The sequence below is a fragment of the Epinephelus fuscoguttatus genome, linkage group LG20, assembly GCF_011397635.1.
Source record: "Epinephelus fuscoguttatus linkage group LG20, E.fuscoguttatus.final_Chr_v1".
NCBI lineage: Eukaryota > Metazoa > Chordata > Actinopteri > Perciformes > Serranidae > Epinephelus > Epinephelus fuscoguttatus.
The window spans coordinates 29,834,215-29,851,416 of record NC_064771.1 but is presented as its reverse complement, the minus strand read 5'-3'; the positions used below and the strand labels follow the sequence as shown (position 1 = coordinate 29,851,416).

The window sequence follows — 17,202 nt, the reverse complement described above, 5'->3', positions numbered from 1 at the left end:
GGGCAGGTGTTCACACAATCTATACCAAAGAACTCTGACCTTTGACCTCAGTCTAGAGAGACTTCAACTGAAAATGACATGCTGTCATACCAGTGTTTAACTTATTCTTGTTTATATCTAGATTTATGCTTAAAGTTGTTCCACAAAGCAGCTTACAATTTACAAGGTGATAAAAATGCTTTGTAAATAACTCTGAATTTACTTCCCTATGGTTTATATAATGCCATGAGACTGAAACAACAATCCCCTGTCAAGCTTGGCCCCCCATCCCCCCCCAAAATTGATGCATACCCCAATACCACAGAGTGGGTCAGCCCTTTGTCCTCTAGTTATGGATTATTGCAGTGAGGAGGGGGAGAGAAGGAGGGGGCTGTCTATGTCACTCTCATTGATGAAGTGAACACAGCAGGGGGCTCCGGAGACAAAGACAGTACATGTTGGGTTTGAGAGGGATTAAAAAGTCCAGAGACGTTCAGAGTACATAAATTTTTGTGTGCGTTCAGCGATTTCTGTGTAGGGAGAAAAAAAAAGATTAGAGTGGAGGAAAAACAGGGACGGGAAAATATGTTTTTGGCATAATGAAAAAGCCTGCTGCATCAAAGTAAAGTTGTATTTTGTCATCATCAAGGCAGGGGTATAGGCCTCCTTAGCAGCTCCAATCCCCTCTCGCTGCTTTAATGTATGTTGCTTAAATCAAAACAACTATAATCAAGGGATTTTGTTGGGTATTAGTGCTGTCCCAGACTGGAGGACTTTAATGAGAGTAATGGAGGCCTGGTGTAATGGTGCTTTCGCTGCATTTTCCTACTTTATTTTTTCTTTTCTTTAATTTGTCACCCATCTGTAGTTTAAGGCACTATTCGAGGCTAGTTTTCATCCCTCGCCGAGCATTTCAGTCTGTCCCCACTATCCTCTGTCACGCCTTCACTTTATTGAAAATAAAATATAATTCATCCGCGATCATGATTTCCCTTTATTCTGGGTTATGACATCATGTGTCAGACTGGGTCAGTCAAAATGAAGTGGTGTGTTGTCGTTAGAGACGATCCAAACATTAGAGAAAGTATTCTCGGTTGAGCCCCAGCCAAAGAAGCTACAGTAGCCAGAGAGACAGAGAGTAGGAGGGCGGAGGAAGAGATAGACAGAGAGGAGAGAAAGCATGTAACAGAGAGCAGACATTTTCATTTCTCTCCCCCGGAATGCCACTCTGCAGAGAGAGCGTGATCTGCAATCCATCTGTGACTCAGAGATGAGATCATCTATCTTTGACTGGTTTCGGCCTTAAATGACACACAAAGACAGTGCCACGGATACAGCCTCGCAGAATGAGAAAACCTATACTCTAAAGGGAAAAAGTCAATAGGGATGTGCTTGCAGGGGAGCAGAGCAGTAATGGTGGCCTTGTTGCTCTGCCAAGTCAATGCTAGCTTCCTCCAAATCCCCTCTCTAGGAGGAGCACAATAGTCAACTTATACCTGCTGGTGGAGCCCCCGGGGATTAAAGAGGACAGACGGCACAATGTCATACTGATAGCTCAGAGTTATCCGCTCAATAAAACTTCAAAGAGCATTCCTGGGTTTTTTCCCAAGCACCATTGGGTGCTGATACGGTGGCCTGTCAGGGGCATGGCGGAGGAGCAGCAGGGTAACAGGCAGGGCTCTGTGTGTTTTAGCCCATCAAAGCCAACGTCAGACTCTTAAAGGTGCAGCGTGGCAGCAGGCGGGCGTCGTCATCACAGGCTGAGGGGGCAGGCTACTGCGTTGTTTGACGATACACAAGTGCGAACGGTAGATATGTCGGACAGGTGATGAAATGACGAAATGATTCATTTCAGGGGATGTTATCGTGCTGCGAAAGGTCCTGTCTGTAACGATTCATTGTGGGGAGATTTTCATTTGATCTGGAAATGGGACTTAGGTCCCGATAAGGGCAGGTGGGGAGAGATTTCTGGCTGCGGAATTCACACCAGGGAGATGAGAGATGTTCCTAGATAATTTGAGAAATGCCTAGAGTGAAGAATTTGTAGATAAAAGAGAAAACTGAAGGCCTGAAAGCGAGGGAATTCAGGACCAATACCCCCCTCTGATGCTTTCATCTGACTGGGATCAAAACCAGACGGTTCACCCAAACCACAGAGAGCCGGGGAGGGAGGCGACATAAACAGAAACAGAAACAGAAACATATATGCATATAGGACATAGGGGAAGAAACAAATCAGATAAAGGGAAAACCCCGAAATAAAAAATCCGGAAATTAGAGACATGAGGGAGGGCGGCACGCAGACTGATCAATGGACAGATAGAGAGAGAGAGAGACAAAGTCACAATTTATCGATTGCACTCACTTACTGGGCAAAAGCAGTTTGGCTCAGCACACAGCCAGCGCCACAAGTCCGACACTCTGGCGATACTTGTTCATCTATCAGCCCTGACAGTGTCTGCTTAGAGCACTTTAAAAATTCAGAAGAGATTCAAAACTATATTTGACTACTTATAACGCTAATGAGGCCACAGAAGAGGAGTGAAAAGCCAACACACAGTATTCTAGTTTTCCCCAGAGACGATTCTCACTGACTCTGACCTGACTTACAGAAAATTCAGATGGAAAGTTGGACAGGCTGCCTGGCTGGTGCGGCAACTTCCAATACATAACTAGCTCTAAAATAAACTTTGCACGGTGCACGCGCCCTCGCCGTCTTACATAACAAGTGCTGTGGCTGAGTGCAGTGGCCTGGATCACAGGTGGATGTTCTCAGAGTGACATTCTCCACAGGTCACTGCCTGGTCTAAAAACTGCTTTGCCGCCAGTGAGCAGAGTCATTAATCTCTCATCTCTCCTTTTGCATTACTGTAGCTATATCTTACGACCTCTGCAGGCCGAATGCATTCAGGTGAATGACACAGAAAGGACACTGTGTGGACAGTATGAACTGACACGACAACACCGCACAGCCGACAATGCAGAGCTGAATTCCCGGGGAATTCAAGGAGATGACGGTGTGGCACACAGACGAGTACAAACATGTAACAAATACAGACTTAATGCAGACAGACGGTGAACAGTTAACATACAGAGACCAGACAAGATATAGGATAAAAAAAACAAGAGTTGCTACTGCACCTGTGAGTCTGAGATTTCCGAGGGTTTTTCAGTCAGGCTGCTGCTCTCTGCAGGGATCAGGTCATTGTATTTTGTGCTGACGTCCTCGTCTGAATAGTGAAGACTGCCTGGACTGGGCCTTGGAGGAGACCTGGGCAAAGATAGACACAGACTGTCGGAATAATGCAGTTGGTTGTCCGTAACCAGTTTTTGTTAACCCTTACATTATTTTTTGCATTTCATCAGCAGGGGGGTATATTGGCAGAACTGGAATATAAGATACTAAGTATGTTTTCTTTAATCACTTAAAAACAGGAACCATCGTGTTTTTGTTGCCTTATGCGGGATTTATACTTCTGCGTTGAATCAATGCACGTCAGGCTACGCGTAGCACTTCCCCAGAAATCTAACTACGTGTCCGGGAGACTATTTCTGTAAGATGAAACAAAGCTTTTATTTACTCTAATTTCACAGATAAGAAACAATAAACTGTGAAGACAGTAAAGCCTCCACAAAATAGCACTTTAAGTCTTGTGTGTGATTTATCCTGGCTTCATATGAGCAGAGGAAATCTCCGCTCGTTGCTAGGCTAACTCATACAATGTAAAATGCTATAGGCTTGTGCTAATAAAGTTAGCATGTTGTACTTGTTTGGAAAACGTGTTTAGTATAAGACAGTTGTTTTGTCAGTGAACCTTGTGAGTTGTAATGGAGCCGAATTTTGTAACGTTACCTTTGTTAAATGTTGCTGTTGTCCCTGGCTTCATATGAGTAGAAGAAAAGTGTGCTAGCTGCTAGGCTAATTTATACAATGCAAAATGCCATAGGCTTGTGCTAAAAACATTAGCATGATGTATTTATGGGGAAAATGTGTCCAGATAAAGACAAGTGTTTGTCTGTGAATGCTGCGAGTTACAGTGAAGCTGATTTGTGTATTTGTGTTTGAAGTTGTCTCTATTAAGCCATGTTTAATGTGTGTTTAATGTGTGTTTTGAATCAACTAAACTTTACAGGACTTCACAGAAACCCCGCTGCCAACTAGTGTTTTGGAGGTGTAACTGCAGAGTGACACAAACACACCACCACACAAGTATAAATGCTCACAACGTGTAGGCCATGTGTGTAGGTTCTACAAAGAGCTGACAAACAAGTATAAGTACCGCTTTAGAATACATAGCGAGTGGGTCCTTGTCCACAGAGTCCACCATGTTGCATTGCCAAATTTCTACAGTAGCCCCAGGGCCATTCACGTTTTCATGTTGGCCACCACAGTTAGCAGCCCCTATGCAACGAACAGCTTCAGAAAAACAAAGTCATGATGATGATCAAAGTCACCTAATTCATTTGTTTTGGAGAGGATGAGACCTCTACAGACAATTCAGCTCCCAGTAAAAATCTCCTGAATATCTGGATCTTAAGTTAAAGAGAAAAAAGGTGAGCACACAATAGCAGGTGCTGGGCTCGTGGCCTGTCTCCAACACTAATTTATAATGTGAAACTGCTTTATTCAGTGTTTTTACCGATTTAAATCACCTGATTTGTTTGTTTTGGAGAGAGGAGACCTCTGTGGATGATTCAGCTCCTGGTTAAAACCTCCTCAACTAAGAACACTGAGGGAATTCTAACCAAGAGAAGTTTCAGCTGGTTACAATCTGCAAGATGCCGCTAAATCCCCCTAAATCTTACACACTGTTCCTTTTCCTGTCTCCTTTTTTATTACAACTTGGATCTTATTTCTGTGGTTTTTGTCATCAGTCCTATGGGTAATAATAACATCTTACTCATCACAGTGCTGGCTGAGATCTGGGAACACGAACAAAAAAAAGCCAGATGGGGCAGAAATCATGATTTCAACGATGAGACAGATTTGAAACAAGAGGTTAGCCAAGCTTACTTGGAAGAGAAAACAATGCTAAACAGTGAATGTTTTATTGAGCTGTTTGCTGCAAATCCATCAGTTTGCAGACTGACTTCTTTGTTCAGCTTTGACCTGCCATACTTTTTGTAGAACACAGTTTTCCTGTGCAGTTAGGGATGATTACAGACATTTCTGGTGCATTCACCTTCAGGTTTACCTCCACATAAAGTGGTTTAGATGTTCTGGCTAAACTGTTTGTGGAGTGTCCCTGTGGCCTTATCATCTAGGACACAACGTCTTAAATTTGATTCCAACTAGGAGCCTTTGTTGTGCATCATCTCCATCACCCTCCTCAATGTTTTCCTTCTGTCTCTAATGTCAACTATTAAGCAAAGGCAAACTGCCAACAAAGTCATCTTTAAAATAATATTGGCCTGACCACGTTCAAACTGACTTTGGCTCTGCATGAAAAGAAAAAAAAAAGGACGCAGCCCCCTCATTGATTTGAATAGAACCAGTCTGGCAGTGCAGTGTGGGTGCCCGTGTAGGAGGACAGGGCAAAACAAGGCAGGATCGCCTCGCAAAAAGTTAAACCAAGCTAAAACTTTCCAACCAAACAAAAGACCTTTTCTACAGTCTGTTAAAGGTGGGAGTGTTGCGCCATCGTTCCACCTCGCTGTTCTGTATAGAACGTTCAAACACAACGCTGTTGTGTTACACGTCACACTTCTTTTGCTTACAGAGCAACAGTATGCTATCTGAATCACACACTGAGGCAAGAATTATGGCGGCATTGTCTGGTTCAGTGTGAAAAAGCAAAGCCAACATGATGGCTGATCTTTATGGCAGTACTGCAGAATCGCTGTCCAGAAAGGATTCAAACGCACAATCCTGGCAGATTCCTTTGTAACGTTAACGACATATTGCCACTCTTTATTTGGATACATGGACATGGTATATTGCCTTTCTAGTCCTCCAACTACTCCGACACTCGCTCATTCAACCACACATTCATAGTCTGGTGGCCAAGGCTACCATACAAGCCAACCACTCACTCATGCACTCACACCAATGGCACGGCCTTTGGGAGCAGTTTGGGGTTCAGTATCTTGCCCAACAACACTTGGACATCCCGACTGGAGGAGCTGGGGATCAAACAGCCGATCCTCTGATTAGTGGACGACCTGCTCTACCTGCTGAGCCAAACTGCTGTGACCTAAGAAACCTTCGTATTCAGAGATCTGTTGGGGCCCTGACACACCAAGCCTAGAGTTGGGCTGTCGCTGAGTGTCTGCCACCCTAGTTTTTGTGGCGTGTCCCACATCGCTGGCACTAGTTCACTAGTTCAGTGTGTTGGATCGGTGGAGGAAGCAGGGCAGATGGTGGAGCCCGTTGGTTAATGAAATCACTGTGATTGTCAGTTCAGCTCAGTGGACAAAAAGAAAGACGAAAGTGAGCAAAGCAAACAAATGACCAAAGTCAAGAGGGCATGAGATCGAAACATTCTTATATTAGGTAAGACCTTTTTTTTTACGCATTGAGCTCTTGAGCAGAAATGGTTTGTAACTGATTGTGGTAACTTTCACTTGCTCACAGTAAATTATTTGTTCTTTCACCACCGGGTTGTGTTAATGAGCTACCTGGCTAACCAGCATCCTAATTCATTCAGCCGGTCTTCCTGTTTCTACCACTACCTCTATGCACTATCACCACCTGTTGGTTTGGAGAGTTGTTTCCTGTCGCGCAGCCTCAGATTGACATGTAAGTTAGCTGTTGGCTGTGGCCTTTGTGGTGTGTCCAAGTGCAACTTTTCAGCTGAGACACAGGTGATGTGAGGCAACAGTCGGCTTCGTCATCACTAGTTCTCTGATGATGATTTGATGTGTCTGGGCCTTAAACTGGACTTCCTGGATTGTGTAACATTGTCTCAACAGCACCTGAAGCTTCACGTCCAAACAAAAGCAGCCCCTTTTAGTGTTTTAACACAATGTTGATTTGGGTTGTAACACCTGCTAGCCGGTTGTGTTTCTTGTCCCATCGGACTCTGCTGTATTGATACTGCCATGTTTCTAGATTTCAGAAATTACTTTGGAGAGTACAGTGCTCCCAGAACAGATAGAAATGATGGTTAAAGTTATGCAAATAAGCCTCAAATTGTAACAATGATTCTTTAAAAATCATTTGGCCTTCTTTACTGAATTCAGAAATCCCATTAAAGCAGTTTCTCATAAACAAGAAAATGACTCCAGGCCTCCCTCGTTCTCATTAATGTCTGAGACACTACAGTAAGTGCCTCCTCTCAGGTTCACATGTATCACTGTCTGTCTGTGTGTGTAGGAGTGAGCTTGATGAGAATCATGGGACACTCATGAGATGGCTCCCTACAGCCAGTCTCTCCTGGAATGAATAATTCCCCGATTCAGTCCTCACTGTGGGCTGTGGAATGTCAAACCATCGGGTCCTTGTGACTGAATTATAAACTAAACTCTTGCAGTGCTCAAGGGGTCATCAAACAAATGGCAGCCTCGGGCTTTCCTCTGGCAAATGTTATCAGAGCTTACGTGAATGATTGCCTGGATTAAGCTGTCAGTGGCATGCTGCGGTGATCAAATATGCCATTCAGATGTATGTTTAAAGAGTGTAAGTAAGAGGACTGAGAAAAGGGAGGATCCTTGAAGGGATAATAGGGTCGAGGAGAGGTGTTGAGTGAAACTACAAGCTCAAAGAAAGAAGGAATGAGGAAAAATGAGGGCAGAGGCAGATGAAATACTGGAAAAACAATTCCTAAAATGGTGTGTGCTCTAGTCAGGAGTTCTTTAAGTAAATATGAGAGGGAAAAAAAAAGCTCCTCCGTACTTTCCACTGTCGCCGGTCCTGCTAAACAAACACCCATCTGTTTCTGCTGATTGGTGCTGGTTTGGCTGAGACTACTGGGACATACTGACTCCTGTTGACTTTCCAGGCCATAGTGTCGGCCGCCAGTTGCTGCCAGCGGAGCTGCTGCAGCACACACACACACACACACAGCCGCTTTACGCGTCAAAAACCACATTAGCATTTTTCCAAATAAATATATTTTGAAAGCATTTCAAAAATGCTGTGGGTAAATTCCAGCAGTTTTCACAAGGGGTGGTGTTGCGAGTGTGGTGTGGACGAAATGGAAAACTCCACAGGGAAATCACAAAGCAAGCTGTAATTCTATTACTCTCGATGAGTTATATTAAACTAGAGTTAATTCACTTAACTTGAGTGGAGAAGTGAAACGTGTATAATAGAGAGTTGCTTTTATACAATGCACTGCAGCACAGGCTGCTAATTTCTGCAATATCCCGATGTATTCGGAGTTCAAGTGTCTCCTTTTATGCAGATGTATTACATGACTTTACTGAGAACTTTCAATATTGACATGGGGTGTATTTTAATTATCTTTTTAGGGGAGAATAAAATAAATGATTAAAAGGTGAATATTTATTCTGAAGGAAGAATGTGTACTTTATTGTTCTTGTTTTCTGGCTGGACTGCAGAATGCAAGGCCGGTCCTGTAAACATGGACGTCCCCCTGTGAGTGAGTGAGTGAGTAAGTGAGTGAGTAAGGGTGTGAGTGAGTGATGAAGTTGCACAACTGGTCGGAATAAGTGATGACGAAAGTGGTGGTGTTTCCCCATTCTGCTGCTCTTACGAAATTAATAGGCTCTGATAAGCTGACAGAGGCAGAATCACAGACATTTATATGTAGACGCTACACTGACTGTGTCAGCCCATTGCAGCAATATGTCAACGGCACCGCCATATTGGAGAGGTCAAGACTTGAATAAATGCAAGTAGACAAAGCTCCAATTTTTCTGGATAAAATTGCAATCGTCTACGTATAGCAAAAACGGGACACGGTGGTGCAGTGGTTAGCAGTGGCGCCTCATAGCAAGAGGGTTCCTGGTTCAAACCCCGGGGTAGGATAGCCTTCTGTGTGGAGTTTGCATGTTCTCCGGGTAGTTACCTATTCATTTAGTTGGTATTTAGTTAGCTAGTTCTTAAAAGTGTGACAGAAGAAGCCGGTAACAAACATGGCAAAATCTACATCTAGAGCCGTGCATTATTGGACGGACGAAACGTACAAAGCCGTAGAGTTGTCCACCATGGTACCAGTTTGCTGGTAGCTAACTGTAGCTAACTTGTTTGTGGTCTGTGATGTAATAACAACCAGAAAAGGTCCTATACTAACAAGCAGAATGGGGGGCTTATTGCTACCTATTGTAGCGGATTTTATATCCTGGGACAAGGACAGTGCCCAATTAAATGGCCTAGTTGAGCTACAACCATTTGACTTGCATGTAAAAGTACCTTCTGTTTCAAATTAAAGCTCTTCGCCATTTCATATGCAGTCCAGCAATATACTCGGTTTTGATCTACTCTTGTTTTTGTATATGGAAAATAGCTTCGTCTTCTTCAAAAAATATATATACAAAAAAGTGGAGGTGAAGGGAACCCCAAACAGACAAATGGAGAGAACTAGTGAAGCAAATTATTATCAAAAAGAAAATCACAGTCATATTAAATCCATTCAGTGTTGACAAGATCAGCTGTGCTACAAAAGCTGAAATTGATTAATGAAATGTAAGTGTTCAGGTGCCCGCTGATGGACATATGTGTATTAATGTGTATGTGTTTGGTTATGCATGATACAGTACATGTATACAAATCCTTCCTGTCTTTCCTGAGGCTTATAAAATGCTAACTGTTTTTCTTTTTCTGTATTGAAGACATAATTTCTGCACTTTTTTTGCTCTGCTCTATTACAATTATTTTCGTTTTATGTTTGGAATTTGCACTATTACATCTCCAGCTGTTAAAACATGATGAATCAGGGGTTATGAATGCAATAATGACGTAATTAATCAAGTAAATTAATGACAATAAAGCGTATAAAAGCTTGACATTTTTTAATAGTGGTATTCTGTCTATCGACTGAGTGATTAATAGACTCTGCTCACTGAGCAGACATTTTTGAGTACTTTGGAGTGATTGTCTAAACTAATGGCTGCCAGATTGTCTTCGTAGCAAGATAAAAAATAATGATTAACACCATTTATGACTTGTTAAAGTATCGGCCAAGTGAAATTTCCCCAGAGATGCAATTTTTCCAAGATGCAGTCCAACTCAGAAAACGTTACAACAAAGTTTAAACCACAGCTCCAAATTCCGATCTGCGCTTATTCCCCAAAGCACTCTCGAGCGTAACCTTTACCAACTTCCACTCCTCAGCAGTTCGCCCCCCTTATAACACAACCAAACAAAGAACTGGAGCCAGTGTGTAGAAATACTATTGGGAGCCCACTGAGACATTATGATAAACTGCCTGTTTAAAAACATTGAGGAAGCTCAGCCCACTTTCACCTCTTCTCCTTGACTCTCATACACTGTTGAGTGAGGCGTGAATTATTTATCAGCTCTCTCACTTGGATAGAGAAGGGTCCACTTAATCCTCTCGCAGCAAAATTCAGTCAGCAGTACGTCGGGTAAGAAATGAGAACCAGGGGGTGAAATCAAATCTGCCCCTGGTCTATACTCATTATCAGGCTCTCCTCTTGCTACAATCGCCTGTGGGGACTCATTAACATGTCTGAAGTGTTCAAGAGCTTTGTCACTCAAGAGTGTTTAAAACCATGTTAATCTACACGGAATTACTCCACCAAGACCTCTTTAAACCCCAAACCAGTGTGGCAAAGTAAGTTTTAAACTATTAAAAGAGAATGATACAAAGCAATACAGAAATGATGCCGTTAATCCCTCAGTCTTTATCCTAACAGCAGTAAAACACAGATCTGGATGTTGAACCTCAACCCCCTGAGATACATGTGGACTCCTGTGAGGCTGAGCAGGAGTTTATATGCAGTCAGAAAGGATTTGGACGGCTAATGTCTTAAATAAACTGCAGGAACACATAATACCTAAAATGTTTATTTTTAACCAGAATCAGCTTTGTGCAGATCAAGAGTTATTATTCTACTACTCCTTTTTAATCTTCTTATAGTGCTACAAAGGCACATTGACAGTTCAGGGGTCCGTTTCACAAAGCAGGTTTAGTGGAAACTCAGAGTCTGTTAACCCTGAAATGAGGGAAACTCTGAGTTTTCCGTTTCAAAAAGGGAGGTAACTCAAACCAGAGAAAGAGGGGTAACTCTAGCCTGTTTCAGAGAGAGAGGCAACTTAAGCTCTCGGTCAGTTACCGTAGTAACAGACTCTATGAACCTAACCTGGTCGGGACCAGGTTTTTCTCAATGAACCTCGAGTTTCTCTCTCTCTCCGCCCTCTTTCAGAGCCACACACTCCATTTGATTTCCTCATTCATTCAGTCAGTCAGCGGGCGAGTTTTGGCGTAGCCTACTTCTGCCGTCTGTCATTTTGAAAAATCATTTAAAAAATCAGAGTCAGTATATTAGAAGTCCACCAGGCACAGTAGGTGGCGACTTTTTCACTAACATGGCATGTCCTTTTGATAACAATCCCGTGGATGAAGGCGCAGAGAATTAGATATTCGTTGGGAGATGGTTATCAGACCACGCATAGATGTTTTAGCATTTCCACACAATTATCTTTTTGAGCTGTAGCCTACCGTTTCACGTCACAGTCCATCATCTACATACACAACCTAACCCATCCTTATATTTGCAACATTACCAATCGTAGTCATGCTCTCACATCCCAGCAGATATTGTGTGTTGCGCTCATAGGCTGTATAAAAATGCGCCGTGTTTCTTTGCAAATGGAAGTTTTTTGTACAATGTCAGAGACGCTGAGCACTTGAGTAAGGCAACATGCAGGGCGGTCAGAAAAGTGTGCTCGTTTTACAGGCATCTGCCTTCTTTCTGTTGGCTGAGTAGAAGTCTGTGTTAGTTGAAATAGGCTTAATTATTTAACAGAACATGATATAGATGAGAAGACATTTATGTGTGTGAAAACAGCATTATGTTGGGGGTAAAACAACTGCACAGTCAAACAGCCACTTAATATTTACTTTACAATGTAAAACATGATCAAAATGAGGTTGAACAATGTTTTTATATTTCATCCTAAACTGCTGCCAAGTGCGCTTCTCCTCCGTGGGATTGCACCTAAATGAAATAAATTAATAGGCTACCACTCAAGCAGTTTTCCCCTGTAATATTATTGTGATTGCAAAGGACTACATTTAAACTTATGCATTCTCCCACGCTGTCTCCCTCTCTTTTGCAGCTGCAGCGGTGTTGCACTTCTTTTTGAAAACGTGTGCAAACTCGCCGTATGAGCGCATTAAGATTTCTAATTCTAGTGGGGTGAAAAACGCAGCCCTCCCCGTCCCCGTTGCCATGGTGACTCGTTGAATTGGGGCTCCATTGATGCTGGCTTTTTACAGTTGTGGTGCACTCGCTTAACTCCAGGTGAAACTACTCCGAGTTGATTAAACTGATTCAAATCAGCTGTTCTAGAACCGGAAACGCAGAGTTTCCTATCTCAGAGTAGATCAACTCAGAGTTCAGAATTAGACTCAGAGTTTGTTGAACCTGCTTTGTGAAACGGACCCCAGGTCATGACAAATTAAAGTGTAAACTTTTTCTATCTCTCGTGTTTCCAAGTGGTGTTACTGTTGGTGCTGCTGTTGCAAAGACAATCGCTTTCCATTTTCCTTAGAGCCTAGCAGCTACCCTAGTTTCCAGTTAATCCTGTTGCTCCACCATCTGCAATTTACACTGCTGAGGATAGTAACTACAAAGAACTTACACTCAGTGAGTTTACACAACATTAGAGAAAACTGATTTATTGTGTTGGTCTGACTAGAACCGGACTTTTTAAAATACCTGTAAATATGTTAGTCCGTCTGAAATCGTACTAAATTGAATTTCTCAAATAACACGCCTAGTTAATGCGATTGGGAGCTGAATTACGCCTGCACGTTTACAGTCAGTCTGACCCAAACTGGCTGAGGCACTCAGCACATGCTCCACAGTTCCCTCCCTGGGCTTTGACCCAGAAGTCCAAAGCATTAAATGCGTACGAAGAAGAAGAAGCTGCTAATAACGTGGTGAAATCTACATCCAGAGCTGTGCATTTCTGGATAGACGAAATGTACAGAGCTGTAAATTTGTCCACCATGGTACCAGTTTCCCGCTAGCTAACTGTAGCTAACTTGTTTGTCGATTGTTTGGTCTGTGATGTAATAGGTCAACTGGAAACAGGTCCAATACTAACAAGCTGACAGGGGGCTTATCACAACCTATCGTAACAGAATCAGAAATACTTCGGTCAATAAATCGATTCCTTTCCCGTGCTTGTATACTGTGACAAGGACAGCAGTCCCATTAAACGGCCTAGTTGAGTTTTAATTGTAGCTGCAGTTATAGTCGAGCTATAACCACTGCTTGACGTACCTCTGCATGTAAAGGTACTGAGTGATACTCTTTGGTTACTGTGGTTAGCCACCTATAGCTACAGGGGAAAACCAAAGCGCTATCCTCTTCCTGTTTTGGGACACCATTGTGCCGTAAATTAAGCTTTCATTTTCGTGGGAGATCTGCCAAACGGACTCTGATGCTCATGGCTGAATATTCACGTTTATGTAGCTAACGTTAGCTATGGCCTTGGATCACAGTGTGTCCTCCGCCTTACTCTGGAGAATGACCCTGAGTCAGCAGCCGCAGCAACACAAATCCAGCCAGCACTCCATGCTGAATCAGCAAACTTTCTGTTGCTGCCTTTACACAGGGAGCAAAGCAGAGGGACTGTTAGGTGGCTACCATACTAGTGAGAGCTCTGAAATTTAATTAGATTACATAAATCAATGTACAGGAAACACTGAGTGACTGTATGAAGTGTATGCATATGCCCATGGTCATCTGGTGGGAGGGGCCTAGGTACAAGAGGGGGGAGTTGCAGGAGAAGGTTATACTTTCAAATTCTACATTTTATTTTTTGCCTTTTCCAGATTTCTGCCAGTCCCAGCTTTAAAGCAAAAACTTGTCTATTTCTTTTCTGAGTTGTCAGTGGCCAAAAGTTAAATGCACTGACTTCCCTGCGATGGCGATTAGAGTCACTGTCATGCAATTTGGCCCTTTTGTTAAACAAATGATCTCCATACAAATAATCTCTGTATCCAAAATCAAACATAAATTGCATTTGCTATCTGACACAGCTCTGGATCACAATGAATGCAGTGGGATTAGGAATGTTTGATTTCTGATCCTGGTATCAGGCAAAGGACTTCATCCTGTCTTTGGTATTCTGAGACCGGAGATCAAGATGTGGCATTAATCTATAATCGGGGGCTCAGGTGTTGGGATTTGGGTTCCTCCGCTATGGGCTGAGTTCAAAGAGTGCTGAGTCTGAAAGTACATCTGTGCATTCTTTCACTCCCAGCCTCCCCCTTCAAGCTGTAGACATAATAGGAAGCTGCCTGGAAGCTCCTCAAAGACCCGCAGCTGCTTTGATCTGTCCTCGAGGCCACACTCACATGCACACATACTGATGCACACACCCAAAACAAATTTCTCTCACATTCTCATACACAAAACAATGCATTTTTAACAATGTGGACATGCAGACTCAGGCGGATATGTACACACAGAGGAGGCTAATTACTTCTGGTGAAACATCAGAGTGCACCTGTCTCCCCAACTCACATCACCACAGAATGCTGGTGTTCATCTGAAATACAGTCACTGCCACAAACTTCCAACTGTCCTCTGACTGCAGCTGTCTCTAAATCCACCTCTTACCTAAACAGGTATTAATGATCTCATGCAAAGCATACGGTCGGATCCTAAATTGGACTTATGACTCAGTCCCTGCAGTGTTCTTAGCACAGGTGTCAGTTAGAGTGATTGGTTTTAAACAAGGTCATGGTCTCAGCGTGCTGCATGTCCTACAGCTGGGATTCACTGCAATACAGGAGCTCATTAAAAGGGAATCTGTAGTGAGTCTTTTTATACGCTGCTTTTAAATAGCAGGAAGTGTAAAGTTAAGTCCAAGTTGTCAGGAGGAGAGTGTTTTTTTCCGCAGAGGTGAACATTTCACAGACAAGCCAATTATATTATCATATGGTTATTTAATTCTGACTTAAGCGTCAAGTGTCAAGCGCCTAGTTCAAATATCATCTGCACTTTGAGTTTTCTCCTGCTTGGATCACTGACCTGGTGTAGACGCCGTTCTTTCGGCAGAAGGAGTTTTTCACAGACAGCCGTCGGTTGTTGAGTTCCAGAGCGGGGAAGCGGCCCTCGTCCAGGCTGACCATGTCTCCGTGGGTCAGAGCGTTACAGTTGGAGTTGTTACCTGGGCACACGTACAGAGACACTGTGTTACCACAGGCCAGACGGACAGGGAGGTTAGTGCACAGGAGGATGACGGGAACTGATCAGTCACTTGATCAGTGGTTGAGTAAGTGAGCAAAATTGAAAAAATATTAAATATTATTGTGATTAAATGTAAACGTAGATGAATGAAACATCAGAAGAAAAATAATGGCATCTCAAGTATATGTCACTTCCAAGTCTTTCAGGTTTTGAAATGCTGACCATTAAAATAACATGGCAATTGGGCATTTTCCAAATGGTGACAAACTGCAGTTACCAGGAGATGGCCACAGACCACGGGAGCGAGCAATACAACCTCTTTCTACTGTTAAATATTATAGTGAAGAAAATAAGTAAACAGCTCGTGTGTACTATCCAACAAAGGAGAGCACACGCTTTGTGTGTCTGCACACTGATGTGACAGTAAAGACACAGTAATGATAATCAAAAGGAATTCTACAGATCATTTAAGCCAGCATAAACTTAGTGAAGACAAATAGTCACTGATGGGAAGAGACTGGCTCTCTACAGTTTGTCTCCACCCTCCACTCCCTCCACAAATGGGCCATTTAAGTGAAACTCCACACTGCTGCACAACACTGCTGCTAATCACCTCAACGCCTGATTTGGTGTCAATGCAGCCGAACAGATCAAATCTTAAAACTTGTTTGTGCTTTCAACTTTCAAGTTAGTCCAAGTGCTTTTTTTCATGACTTAAAGCGATGATTTATCGTTTGGGAAAGATCAACACTACAAAATATGTAGCTGGAGCCAGTTAGTTTAGCATTAGGACTGAAGAGAGGGGGAAGAGCTAGTCTGGGATGTTAATTAGTGATTGTTAGAGGTGCTGGTAAGCAGATTTTGTTGCCGTCAGACAGAGCAAGGCTACCTGTTCCCCCGTTTCCAGTCTTTGTTGGTTAAACTGTCTGCTGGCTGTAGTCTTATATTTTGAGCAGACAGAGACGGAGGTATCAATCTTCTCATCTAATTCTCAGCATTAACGTGGATAAGCCTATTTCCCAAAATGTTGAGTGATTTTTTAGGTTAAGTCTACAGCTTTGTTTGTCTTAAAAGACCCACTGACAAAAAAGAACTTTAGAGAAAGGTCTAATGACGAATGGCATTTCCTGTAGAATACAACATCACAAAGTCATGATGACACATGTATCTGCAAACTCACAGAAAAGCCATGTATAAAACACTCCAGACTATGATAAATGAGTGTGCCACTCTGTGTAAACACTGTCTGTGGATCACACATGAATGGGCAATAACACAACTATTTTGCATCGACTCCCAAGTGTCCCTCATGATTAATCATGCCGCCAACATTGTAAACTCAGAGTGACAGACTTGCCGCGCTGCCCCGCAGTAGATTAATGTTTGGAGGTGCTGTTGCTTGCCACGCTACAGGTTAAAAACACTTTCAGTCATCCTGAGACTTATGAGGGACTGCGGCGAGGCCGGGACCTCCGCGGTTGCTCCAGGGCTACTAGAGGTCAATTGGTGGTTACGCAAACACACAGAAAGAGAAAAACCACTGGGTAGGTCCAGTGGCCTGGGCCAGATTCCTAGAGGGGGATATGGAGGCTTTGAGAGCGTCTTTGTGTTAGAGTGAGAAGGAACCTCTTGTTTTTCCTCTGTCAGTCAGAAAGATGGGCAGTGACCCGCAGGGACCCCCCTCCCCTCCCCTGCCTGGCAGCTTAACAGCCATGGCAGAAGTGCTGAGCGGAGGGAAATACCCGCTGATGTCAGAGCTGCACTGAATGGACAAGTATGCCCCCTGCTCCTGCTTCCCTACTCCTCTGCTTTTTTGTTCTCCTGCTACTCAGCCAATTATCTGATTCACTCAAAATTTAAAAAGTTACCTCAAGTTTCCTGCTTAGTATTTTGAAACTGCAAATCATTAAATCCCTGTATAAAGTG

The 17,202-nt window shown here is 43.1% G+C and overlaps 2 protein-coding genes across 3 annotated transcripts in view; one reads left to right on the top strand and one right to left on the bottom strand.

Moving 5' to 3' along the window:
- Nucleotides 1–17,202, top strand: part of rpl38 (ribosomal protein L38) — a 1,062,689-nt gene that overhangs the window by 306,870 nt on the left and 738,617 nt on the right. The window lies entirely within an intron of this gene.
- Nucleotides 1–17,202, bottom strand: part of sdk2b (sidekick cell adhesion molecule 2b) — a 452,414-nt gene that overhangs the window by 8,779 nt on the left and 426,433 nt on the right. For both annotated transcript variants that reach the window (XM_049563134.1, XM_049563135.1), the window contains exons 43-44: nt 15,118–15,256; nt 3,121–3,250 (exon numbers count right to left, since the gene is read on the bottom strand). In XM_049563134.1, coding sequence (XP_049419091.1) covers nt 3,121–3,250; nt 15,118–15,256 — 269 coding nt within the window. The remainder of the gene's footprint in view (nt 1–3,120; nt 3,251–15,117; nt 15,257–17,202) is intronic.